A 13,439-nucleotide genomic window follows, 5' to 3' on the forward strand; every position below is an offset into this window, starting at 1 on the left:
GACATTGTACCCATTGTAATCAATCTTGACGATGATAAATCATCGGAAAATAGTTGTAATTGGCAGCTTGCCGAAGAACTATCAATAAACGATGATTTAGAGTATTCGATGTGTCTTGATAACGTCACTAAAAGGCTTTTATGATAACCCTGATTTATATATGCCTCTTCAATCGTTTTGCATAACGAAAAAGCAGGTACAAGATCCATGCGGAGCAACACTTGTCATCCCCTCGGGAATAGGGGGTGGAAAAGAAGTCGTCTACGGCAAAGGAAAAGAAGCTCCGATACCTGATCACTTCGTAGAAGAAGAAGACGATGAAGATAAACCTGCCCCTCATCTATTTAGATATGACGCAAAAGCGCGCGATCTAATGGAGAAGCATGGATATGACTTCACACTCGGAGAAGGTCTTTTCTTTGGTCGAGGTCCACGAGTTCCACCTCGAATGGCCTATGTACCGAAGGGAAAACCCGATGATTATTATCGTCATAAAAGAGGTCTTGGCTATGTCTCCTCATCCGACGACGAATGTTGCTGGCAAATCATCGATCAGATTGCTAACAACAAGGCTAGAAAAGGATACTCTTCCGACGCTTCGGCTTGGGATTCCGACGCTAGCCTTGGTGAAATGTTTAAAAAGTTGATGTCGAACATGGTCACGGTCGATCCTACCACGATAGAGGAAGACGACCAGATGCCGACATGGGAAGATCCGTGGGTTCATCACCTAAACATGCAGTATGGTGATAGGTTCGAACAAAGAGAACCTCCTACCGAAGATCAAGTAGTCCAAGTGAATATGGGAAGTGAGGAAAATCCGAAGCCGATATTCATTAGCGACAGTCTCCTACCCGATGAGAAAGAAGAGTTAATCTCTCTTATCAAGGAGTACATTGACGTGTTCGCCTGGAATTATGAAGACATGCCAGGGCTCGATCCAAATATAGCTGTGCATCGCCTCAATATTAAGTCGGATGTCAAACCTGTCAAACAACAACAAAGACGGTTTCGTCCGCAAATGATGGAGGCGATCGAATCCGAGGTCAAGAAGCTTATTGACTCGGGCTTCGTTCGAGAGGAGCAACATCCAGAATGGCTAGCCAATATTGTCCCAGTCCTTAAGAAGAACGGGAAAGTCAGGATTTGTATCGACTTTCGGGATCTCAACACTGCTTGCCCAAAAGATGATTTTCCCCTCCCCATCACGGATGTCATCATCGACAATACGTGTGGGTTCGAGAGGATGTCTTTCATGGATGGTTTCTCTGGTTATAACCAGATAAAGATGCATCCGGATGATGAAAAGCACACCGCATTCAGAACGCCCCTCGGTGTCTTCTGTTACACAGTTATGCCCTTCGGCTTAAAGAACGCAGGTGCTACATATCAACGAGCTATGTCAAAGATCTTTCAGGATCATCTCCGAAAGACTGTTGAATGCTACGTAGATGATCTGGTCGTGAAAAGTCGTGATAAAAAGGATCACATCAAAGACTTAAAGACCATGTTCGACTTAATGCGAGCCCATCAGTTGAAGATGAATCCTACCAAGTCTTTCCTCGGAATGTCGAGTGGAAAATTCCTGGGATTCGTCGTCACCACCAAAGGTATCCACATCGATCCTGATAAGGTAAAGGCGATCAATGAATTACAACCTCCGAGAAACCTCAGGGAGCTCAGAGGATTGCAGGGGCGATTGGCTTATATCCGTCGGTTCATTTCGAACCTCTCAGGAAAATGCCAGCCATTCTCCAAGCTCGCAAAGAAGGGCGTATCATTTGTATGGGATGAAGCTTGTCAGAAAGCATTCGAGAGCATTAAAGAATATCTCTCAAAACCTCCCGTACTCGTTGCACCGAAATCGGGCAAACCGTTCTTGATTTATGTCAAGGCGACGAGCCATTCATTAAGTGCATTGCTTGCACAAGATGACGATAACGGTCACGAGCAGGCAGTGTATTACTTGAGCCGAACCATGGTGGGCGCCGAGTCTCGATATCCTATGATTGAGAGGGAATGCCTCGCCTTGGTGTTCGCCATTCAGAAGATGCGACATTATCTGGTCGGGCAGACCATTTACGTCATCTCTAAAGTTAATCCGGTTCGAGTATTCATGACTCAACCCGCTTCCATGAGCTGGCGGTTAGCAAAATGGGCCTTACTCTTGTCCCAATACGACTTGCATTTCAAGCAACAGAAGTCGGTCAAAGGACAGGCCATATGCGATCTCCTCGCAGCTAATCCAACTACGGATCCTGCCGAGATATACGACGACCTACCTGATGAAACCCACGAGGTCAACGCAACTTCACACCAACAAGTGTGGCGTTTATACTTCGATGGCGCCTCTCGAGCAGCTCTTGTCACAGATACTCCTGGACGTTCTAAGGTCTCCTCCGGGGTTGGAGTGGTCTTAGTTTCCCCAGGAAAACACGTGATGCCCCGAGCCTATTCATTAACCAAGCCATGTTCAAATAATGTGGCAGAGTATAATGCACTGATTATTGGACTCAACTTCGCTAAGGAGCTGGGGGTTGAGTATCTCGAAGCCTTCGGCGATTCTCAACTAATAGTCAAGCAAGTCCAAGGAGAATATGAAGTCCGAAGTCAGGATTTAATTCCATACCATAAGATGGCAGTGGAGATAGCGGAATCATTTGAAGGATTCTTCATCGAACATATTCCACGGCTACAGAATACCTATGCAGATGCGTTGGCCGCATTGGCCGTGTCACTAGCGCAGCCTCCCGAAACAGAGCAGTTTGTTACGGTAAGAACTCACCAACTCCTAGTGCCGCTTTACAGTGAAGATGCCGAGGAAGAAGAAGTTCAAGAGGTACACGCTACTCAAATCGAGTTCGAACCACGAGATTGGCGTTTCCCCATCATCGACTACGTCTTGCATGGAATCTTGCCAGAAGATGTGAAGGAAAGAGAGTCAATCCGGCGAAGAGCACCCAGATTCTACTACAATACAGAGAATCGAACGCTATACCGCAGGGGGTACGATGGGCTGATATTGCGTTGCCTATCAACCAAAGAAGCCCAAGAAGTGCTTAGAGAGGCACATGAAGGGGAGTGTGGCGCGCACGAGCCTGGCCCCAAGCTTTATGATCGCATCAGAAGAATGGGATATTTCTGGCCTCACATGATGAGCGAAGCAATCACATATGCCCGGAAGTGTCATGCGTGTCAAGTACATGCGAATTATATGCACCAACCTCCGGAGCATCTGCATCCCTCGGTAACATCTTGGCCGTTCGAGACTTGGGGAATGGACATTGTTGGTCCTATAAATCCCCCTTCGATCAAAGGCGACCGGTTCATCCTGGCGATTACCGATTACTTCTCCAAATGGGCTGAAGCAATTCCACTCAGAGAAGTTAAGACGAGCAACGTCATTGGATTCATCAAGCACCACATCATTTACAGGCATGGTGTTCCAAGACGAATCATACATGACAATGGTCCTCAGTTTGTCAGCAACGCCTTCATAAGGTTCTGCGAAAAATTCAAAATTCAGGACATCTCATCAACGGCTTATAATCCCACAGCAAATGGATTAGCTGAAGCCTTCAACAAGACTATCATAAAACTTTTGTCAAAGCTTGTGAAAAGTAACAAGCGAGATTGGGATGACAAGCTCGGTGCAGCACTATGGGCCTATCGTACCACGGTACGTACACCAACCGGTGCAACCCCGTATTCATTAGTATATGGATGTGAAGCCGTTCTCCCTTTGGAAGTTCAAATTCCATCTCTTCGGATCGCCCTTACAACCCAAATGACGACCGAAGAACAGCATCAAAAGCGCCTCGAAGAACTCGAGATGCTCGATGAAAAGCGCCTGGAGGCTCAACAGCATATCGAGTTCTACCAAGCCAGAATTTCTCGAGCCTTCGACAAAAAGGTTCGACAAAGGAGTTTTAAGGAAGGGGATTTGGTCTTAACTGAAAGACATCCTATGAACCTGAGCTCCAAGAAGAAGGGCAAGTTCGAGCCCAAATGGGAAGGACCGTTCGTAGTAGAAACAGTCTACTCAAACGGCGCCTATCGCCTAGTCACCAAAGATGGTGATCGGCTGATGATGCCAATAAATGGCAAATTCCTGAAGAGGTACTATCCTTAGCACCTTTCAGAAGGAGCTGATGTATCGGGAAGTTCCCGGAAGAATACCACATTGGGGTATTCTTAGGGATAACCTGGTCGGTATAAGAGAGATGAACAAGAAGTCCACATTCGAACCCCGAATGTTCTAGTTTGTCAGACTCTAACCCTCATCAGATGAGATCCAATCATTCGAGGGATTAATTTTCCCTCACAAAACTTTCATTGGTGTTCGATTACTCATAGTCTTCGCCACACATTCCTCACTCGGTCAAACCTTACGACAGTTAGGACCAAAGCCAAAGTCCCCTCTCGATTCCTTCAACGAACGAGAGGTCCACAAATCGGGCGGTCAAACTTTCACGTAGTTGTGATCGTTCCAAATTTCCCACTTGGTCAAACCTTACGACAGTTAGGACCAAAGCCAAAGTCCCCTCTCGATTCCTTCAATGAACGAGAGGTCCACTTTCAAACTCCCGAATGACCAAACCTTACGACAGTTAGGGTCATCTCGAACCCTCGCTTAGTCACAACTTACCCTGGTCGAGACTAAGACCGAGTCATCTTTTGTTCAAATGACCAAACCTTACGACAGTTAGGGTCGTTTGAACTTTCCGATTCTCGGAGTGGAGATCCCACTTCTAGTTTCATCCTGCGGATTCTGGAGGTGGAGATCCCACCTCGAGTTTCCCTCTTTTGCTGGAGATAGAATATAAAATTCTTCCTCTCCAGTTCTGAAGATAGAATATAAAATTCTTCCTCTTCAGAGTCAAATGACCAAACCTTACGACAGTTAGGGTCGTTTGAGCCTTTCGGATTCTGGGGGTGTGCCACCTCGAGTTTCCTTTCCAGCTGAAGATAGAATATAAAATTCTTCCTCTTCAGAGTCAAATGACCAAACCTTACGACAGTTAGGGTCGTTTGAGCCTTTCGGATTCTGGGGGTGTGCCACCTCGAGTTTCCTTTCCACCGGGAGATAGAATATAAAATTCTTCCTCTCCTCGGACCTTTCCGATGCTCGGAGTGGCGACCCCACTCCCAGTTCATCATTCCGGGTGCTCGGAGTGGAGATCCCATTCCCAGTTCATCCTTCCAGATACTGGGGGTGGGGAATCCCACCTCAAGTTTCCTTTCCAGCGGGAGATAGAATATAAAATTCTTCCTCTCCTCGGACCTTTCCGATGCTCGGAGTGGCGACCCCACTCCCAGTTCATCATTCCGGGTGCTCGGAGTGGAGATCCCATTCCCAGTTCATCCTTCCAGATACTGGGGGTGGGGAATCCCACCTCAAGTTTCCTTTCCAGCGGGAGATAGAATATAAAATTCTTCCTCTCCTATTTTGACACAACTTTCAACTTCCAATCCGCGCACTTGGTGCGTGGGGAATTTTATCCCGAATCCTAAGTAGGGATAAGTCAACACCTAACACGTGTTGCCGGGTAGCCTATTCCCGTAACAAGGGCAAAGTCTACGTATTCGAAGTCGTAGCAGCAAGTCTAAGGGAGTTCATTCCTTTAGCACAACGTTACATACGGAACGGATTTCGATAATCCGCATGCTAGCCCGATTCAAACGGTGATCGGTAAAGGCACATCAAACCCGTTGAAGGCTGGGGGTTTGCCAAAAACCCCAAAGTCAACGCCTAACACGCGTTGCCGGGTAGTCTATTCCCGTGAGAAAGACGAAGCCTATGTATTCAAGATCATAGCACAAAGCCTCAGAGAGTTTACTCTCTCAGCACAACGTTACATGCGGAACGGATTTCGACAATCCGCATGCTAGCCCGATTCAAACGGTAATCGGTAAAGGCACCTCAAACCCGTTGATGGCTGGGGGTTTGCCAAAAATCCCATAAATCTGTCATTCGGAAGAGATACAGAGAAAACACAAAAGAAGCAAATGCGGATTTTCTATTAATAAATCAAGTCAAAAGCATACAACAAAAGCTCGTTAGTCCGAAGGCAACCGACGGCTAAGAATATGAGACTCTAAACCAGAGAGCCTGTCCATATAGTCCTGCTCGAACTCCGCCTGCAGGCTAGCTCGGACAGAATCTTCGGAACTGTTGAGAACCTCTGCGGCTTCGTGTCGTAGCTTCATCAACCCCTCCTGCACTGATCCCAGCCTGTCGAGTGTCCATTCACGAGAACGCTCCAACCCAACCAGTTCCTCAGAAATGGTAGCGGCAGATTCTTCGGCGCGTTCCAAGGCCTCCTTCAGTCTAGCTATCTCTGCACGAGTGGAATCTAAGGAGCTCACTAACTCAGCTCTGCTGGTGTCTTTCCTCGCCAGAGAGGCCATCAGCTGCTCGACAGTGCGCTCACGTGATCGAAGCTCGCTGCCAACGGAAGATCGCAGTTCATGCCACTGCGTCAACCTATCCTCCACCTGAGAAGATGCAAAAGAGGGAGCTCCACCAGCCTTCAACTCCCTCAGCTCTCGAATCTCTGACTCCAGGGCAGCGAAATCAGCTGTAAAGGAATCGGCCAAATCCGGATATCCCTCTTCCCTCATCATCATCATGTGACGGGAGAAGGAACGCCTGAACTGATCAAAAGAAGACCCTCTGTGCAGAAGCTTATCAATCACGCCGTTATAAAAGGCAGTAAAGAAGCCGAGGTCAGTGCGGAAGACATCCCCATCTGGATTGGTATCGGCCAAGAGAGCATGGACCTGCTCATATAGAGACGGTCGAGAACCTGCAAGCAGCAGTATGGGAGGTCAAGAAACTATTAAATACAATCGAAAAGACCCTAAGGGAAATTCGAGGTATACCTATACCGGCGGAAATCCCCTCGGGTTGGGGTTCGACAGGCTCCGAAGTAACGACAGGAATGCTCATGGAAGGTATATCAACCCTCGTGGGCAAGTCAGTCGTATTAGGCGAAGGCGGGAAAACACCCGAAGCTATAGCAGAATCAGGTACAGCGCCTGGTCATATAGTTGCACTTCTTTATTAGTCAAAATGGAGACTGAGACAAGCAAAGAAGAGAGGAAATTGGATATATACCTGTGGATGAATCACTCTCAAAGAGTGGTCTCACAGTCCCGGTGGGAGCTTGTTCAGCTAACATATCGGCTAACAGTCCAGAGTCAGGTCTCGGGAAGACCGGTGCAGGAACATATCCCTGCTCTTCGAAATCTGCAATAGGGGAGGCCCCATCCCCGTCTGGCCCTTCTGTCGCAACACCTGCAGCACCGGATGTAGGTATATCTGAAAATGAACCGGTGGGATCAACACCATAGTTTCTAAGAGTTGGGTTCCCGAAAAAAAGATGCATCTTGGTGGTATGAGTATTCCAATCAAATCTATCAATACTAATCACATCACCCTCTCAAGGGTTAGGCTATTACAAACTCTCCCACTTAAACTCACAACGTCCTCGTTGCGCCAAATCATATCATCCAAGACCGTACCATCCGTGTGAGATTCTAGAGGTGGCTCCTACGGCCTCAAGAGGTGGCTCCCACCATCTCGACGTAGCACTTTGAGCCGCATAGCACTTAGCTCTCATAATTCCGGTTGGCTTTGCTCTGATACCATTTGTAATGCCCCGCCCCGGAATTCCGGAGTCGGTACGCTATTAGATCTGATGGACTGGCCTCACAAACCACCACATATCTTTTCAGCACATTTTGTCCTCACTCACGTGCTCCCTGGAAAACTTCCCAGGGGGTCACCCATCCTAGAATTTCTCCAGTCCAAGCACGCTTAACTTTGGAGTTTCTAATAGTTGGGTTCCCGAAAAGAAGATGCATCTTGGTGGTATGAGTATTCTAATCAAATCTATCAATACTAATCACATCACCCTCTCAAGGGTTAGGGTATTACAAAAACCTAAACTAAATTACCCAAGCTTGATCTTGATCTTCAATTAAGCTCGACTTGGTACACTTGCGGATGAAGCTTGAACTTGTATCTTTAACTTGAATGTACATTGCTTCACTCCATAATTCCGCCAACCTCCATTTGATATGATCGTGAATGCTCGATTCCATCCATCCTCCAACTTATTGTTTGTCTACATTAAATAGAATTATACAAACACTAGACAAACATCATTAAAAGTAAATTGTTTATTAAACATCATCAAAACAAGAAGGCCAACATGGACCTCTTGTTCATGGAAGGAATCGAGAAGGGATTTTGGTTGTGGTCCTAACTGTTTAAAGGTTTGACCGAGTGGGAGTGGGGTGGTACAAATAACAGTGAGAGTGCTAATTTGTACATATCACTGTGTTAATATAGTGGAAGTTTCTAGTGTTAAGTTGCAAGGACTTTAACACGATGAGGTTTGAAATTCCAATACTATGTATGGATTCTAATAATGGAAAGTGTTGAGTTGCACAGACACAGCGAGAGTTTGAGTGGTTGTAATCATGAAGAGTTTTGTAGACCCACCGTCAATTGATTTGATCAGTGAGGGATTTTATGATGGAGGACTATAAATCGTCAAGCACTTCACAATTGCACAGTAGTGGTTTCGCGAGGGAAAATTGACTTGATGAAGTCACTGAATCTCGTCTCGATGAAAGAGTGCTCTAGGAGTCATAGTGGGAGGGTTTTAATCATCTTGGAAATAATAAAATAGCCATAGTAGGAGGTTCTTAATCATTTTTTATCATGATTAAGAATTAATTGGTTTCGGGTTATCCTTAAGAATACCTTGTGTAGTATTCTCCAGGAACTTCCTATTGGAATGCATTGAGGTATTCCACCCCCAGCTCTTTGGCAAAGTTGAATCCAATTGTATTCGGCTAAGTTGTCGGGTTATCCTTAAGAATATTATGTGTAATATTCTCCAGGACCTTCCCGTCAAAGGTAGGGAATAATTTAGCCTCATATACCAGTTGGAGGTTTGGGAAACGGTTTATACAGTTTATACTCGTATACTCTTTGGAGTAAGGGAGACAGATTATACTCGTGTACCTAGTGGAGTTAAAAGGAGGAGCAGTTTATACTCGTATCCTCTTTGGAGTTTGCAGGCGCAGTTTAACCTCATATACCTGTCGGAGGTTAGGTCGTCTTTATTTGGCTTGTTTTGCCGTTATGACACCGGAGTCAATTAAGACTTGGATTTTGTTTATGAGACCGAAGCAAGTCTTGGTGAGATGAAGAATTCTCCTGTGGTATGCACAGTATTTTGGATCCGTAATCCTCTTAGCTCCCTCCTGATCTTTAATAGGTGGTAGTTTGATTTTGTCGTTGGCGAGGAGGTACTTGAAGATAGCTGAAACTTCTTCATCCTGGAAGGAGTACTCTTTTTAGAGTCTCGGATCCGGAGTCCTTCGTTGTTTCTGAGGTTGTGGTCGGGATGTCTGATTAACATCAATAGCAACCACAGGCATTGTCGACTGGCTTCTCTCGGCCTTTTTTCCTTCTAAGGAAGTGCTCGACCTGTTCTCCATGCAGTTTTAATTTATTCCAGATGATTGATAGGACAACCCCCATGACTTCGAGGACATCGAGGACATCGAGGGAGAGATAGTGATGGTAAGTCTGGAGTATGAACTCCTCTGTAACAGGATCTCGGTAATTCATCGTCTTATTTCGGAAGCGTTTGACGAAGATGTCAACTGACTCTATATCCTTTTGCTTTTCATCCAGAAGAGCTCTGATCGACACTTCGATGTCATCGTCGAAGAAGTTGTTGAGGTAAAAGCTTTCCATATCATCCTAGTAATTGATGCTCCCTGGTTTGAGACGTCGATACCAATCGAAGGCCGCCCCGCGAAGAGTGCCCACGAATGACCGAATCATCAGTGGTTCATTCTCGGAGATCACTCCCAGGTGGGATCTGAAATAAATTAGGTGCTGAGTGGGTGAACATTTCCCGTCAAACAACATGAAGTTAATTGGATTGTACTTCGCCGGGTACGGGATTGAACCCCACTCTCTTGGATATGGGCACGGAATGCCTGTTCTCCTTACTTCTTGAGCGGACATTAAGGCATTGACCTTATTCTCCAGCTCTTTCATCATCTCATCGTCGTCTACATCTTCCTTTGGAGGACGTTGAGGAGAATGAGTTGGACCACCCCTAGTGTTGGTATTGTCGTTGGGAGGGGTATTAGTGTTGTGGTCTTCATCTGAGTCGCTACCGACGCGATTGCGATGACTGGATTCTCCCAACTGGTTTGATAAGGCTTGAAGTTGTTGGTTATGCAACTCCCTCATTCACTGCACAGTTAACTCCATCTCAGCTTTAAATTCTTCTTTCTACTTGGGCAAAGCTTCTTGAGTGGTTGGGCCACTTGTTCAGTAGAAACCATGAACGCTTCTCGAGTCTGTCCCGTACTAGACGTCGTATTATTAGAAGTGATTATAGATTTTGTATCTGATGCTTCATCATCTGAGAAATCCCCTCTCTGAATTCTTCGATAATCCCTTAGTCTGATAGTTCTAGACCGTAGCCAAGTTATGCGCTGGGATACCTCCGGGAAAGGTTCAGGACTAAAGTGTCGTGTAGACTTTCCCATATCGACCATGTTGAAGGTGACTTCTAGAAGTTCGCCTCCCTGACCGGCTGATCTTCTTTTATGGAAGTGCCTTGGTTTAGGTTTGGATGCTTCAGTAGAGATCCTTTCGAATACCGAGACCCTCCGTGGATCGGTCTTAGGGCAGCTATATTCTGATAATACTATCCTGATTAGTCTCTCATAAGGACAGTGAGAGTCTATTTCTGGGCTATTTCTCTTTCGAGACTTACCCCCAGCCCGATAGTATAACTCATCGGCGTTATGGCCAGAGCAACCTATTGGCTGTTTATCAGGTATAACATCATCTTCTACCAGACATGTTTTCTTCTGAATAAGCAACATCTTGTTAGCGTTTGCAGGAGTCACACATTTGGAATCACACCTTTTGTGAGGGTGAAACCCTAACAGGCTCCTGGTTTTTCACACGTACTCCCAAGCGGGTGGTTACGAGAATTAGTTTGTTGGAAGGTCGTGTATGACCCCCAGTCTGGATGTTTGCTCGGGAATCATTTAGCGGACCCAAGCATTTCTTAACAGGAGCTTTGCCTCGATCTTTAGGTAGAGGACCAAGGCGATCCTTCAGCGGAATTCTAAACTTGAAGAGACCCACGCTACCGTAGGGCTTCATCGGAGGTGCGAGAGTAGAAGGAGTTGGATCTGAAATTGACGAAGGCTGAGAAGCAGCCTTGGAGCTGGAATTGAATGAGAGACACGACTGGTGTCTCTTATCAGGTAGAGACGCCTTAGCTATTTTCGGTGCAGTTATGGGCGCTATTTTAGACTTCGACATCCAAAGTTGCTTAGACCTTAGTGGCTCTTTGACCACCTCTTCTTTTTGCAACTCTTGTGCCTTTTGCACAAGGATCCGGGCATGCGTAAGAAGTGCGCGACACTTATGGATGTGGTCCTCGAGAGTAGAATGGGTTCGTTTGACACGAACCTATTTATTAGTCCGCGGTTGGAAGGAGGATCCTGATACTTGTTGTGGTGACGGCTTAGCCACTTGGCACTTTCTAAACTCTAGATCTACTTGGTAGCGGAATCTGTCCACCTGCTCTAAAGCCTTCGCGAATTGTTGGGTAAGACGTTGGGGGCACCTCTGACGAGCCCTCTTCGTCAGCACTAGTGCGCTTTCAGCGGACAACTCCTTGACTTTTGAGTAGTTGTGGCAAGCACCAGATCCGGTTTCTTTGGACGTTAGGGAAGAGTCTTCAACAGGACTTGGGTGAAGATTATCACCCCGAGTCCTCAGATCTGAAGACTAACGAACCTTCTTGAGGGAAGTGGTCTTCCTGCGCTTGTAAAGAGAGGAAGATCTGGAGGAGGAGATGTACTCCTCGAACTTTTTCTGGTTGAAATCGTGTTCAACCTCTTCATCCACATGGATCTTGATCAGTGGCTGCGACACGACAGCCTCGGCAGCGAGGTTGTTGGCTCCCACTATGGTCGTCAGCATGTTCACGTCGAAAGTTGATTTGTTCGTTGCGGGACTCATTACAACTTCAGTTGTTATAATAAGTTCAAAAAAGAAAGACTTTTTATAAGTCCCCTTACACATTGAAAATAAAAAAATTACAACTTTCTTGAGAACACACGCAGAAAGATCGTTTATCGGTCTTCTGCTTGCGCCAGATCTTTGTCGGTGCCAGGGTTTATCCGTGGACCACCAACTGATCAGATCCGAATAAAGATTTTATTGCCTCGTAAAGGAGATAAGAAATTAAAGTGACTATATCAGTAACAACGAGATAATCACTCTTCTCGAGAATCACAGCTAGGTGCGATCTCAAGGGAAATGGATGAACGAGATGTAGATCTCTCGAACCCTTCCTCTCTTTGTATTGAAGAACTCGCCAAGATCTCTTCCTTCTCTCTAAAATTAGTTCTCCTCACTCTTCAATTCGACAGGGCTTCATCAAGACTTGAGAATTCTGGATCTATGTAAATGAAGGCCCTAGGGCCATATTTATAGGCTTTAAAATCTCATTTTTCGTATAAGAACGACCGATTTGCTCTCATCTTTAGTTGTAACCACTTAACCACGTTCCAAGATATCTTCAAATCAGTTGGGGGAATGTTAGATTAGAATATCCCGAAATCTGGGCAGTTAACAGTGAAAACTGCATTTCAGGGCACGAGACATATTTTGCGCGCCTTGACTGTTTTCCTATAATTTTTCGGTCTGATCTCAGAATGACGTGATTTAAAATACGTTGGAAACCCGGAGAAGAGATCTACAACCTCCAATAGGTGAATCATACATGGAATGGACGAGACAGAGTGGCACTTCGTCTTTCGTGAGTGAAATGTAACTCCGATCGGATCGTCTCTTCATTATTCTATCGCCCCGTTGATTCGTACGCTTCGTCGAATCGCTTCATGCGCTTGTCGGCGTCAGATAATCCTCTTTGACTCGGATAATGACGTTCATCGTCTTCTCTCCGTCTCGAGCTGCGTGCGGGAACCTATAGGTAATTTTTAGCGCCTACCTGTTGACGGCAATAAAAATCCATTTTGAATATGATTTATATATACATTGAGATTGGTAAATGGTTTTCGTATAACTAACCTATTTTATGTTTATTATGAGGGGAAAACCCACAAGTAAATTGATACACACACACACACACACACACACACACACACACACACAGAGAGTGAGTGAGAGTGATGGGTATGCTTGGTACCAAGCACAAATTTTGTGCTTGATAGTGAGGTGTCATATTCCCATCCACTCATTCCAATTCCTAACCATCCTCCAACCCATGTGAATATGGGCCCCGATTTCAATGAGTAGAGGGGAGTATACCACCTCACTTCCAAGCAAAAAAATTTGTGTTTGGTACAAA

General features: G+C 45.8%; 1 protein-coding gene across 1 annotated transcript; it reads right to left on the reverse strand.

The window, feature by feature from the left end:
• On the reverse strand, positions 5,997-9,781 carry LOC109821613. The gene is made up of 4 exons (XM_020387789.1): positions 9,693-9,781; positions 7,121-7,359; positions 6,886-7,041; positions 5,997-6,809 (listed from the first exon to the last, which is right to left on the reverse strand). The coding sequence occupies exons 1-4, from the start codon at positions 9,779-9,781 to the stop codon at positions 6,061-6,063; spliced, it is 1,233 nt and encodes a 410-aa protein (XP_020243378.1). The 3' UTR covers positions 5,997-6,060.

The sequence above is a fragment of the Asparagus officinalis genome, chromosome 8 (assembly GCF_001876935.1).
Source record: "Asparagus officinalis chromosome 8, Aspof.V1, whole genome shotgun sequence".
In the NCBI taxonomy this organism is placed as follows: domain Eukaryota; kingdom Viridiplantae; phylum Streptophyta; class Magnoliopsida; order Asparagales; family Asparagaceae; genus Asparagus; species Asparagus officinalis.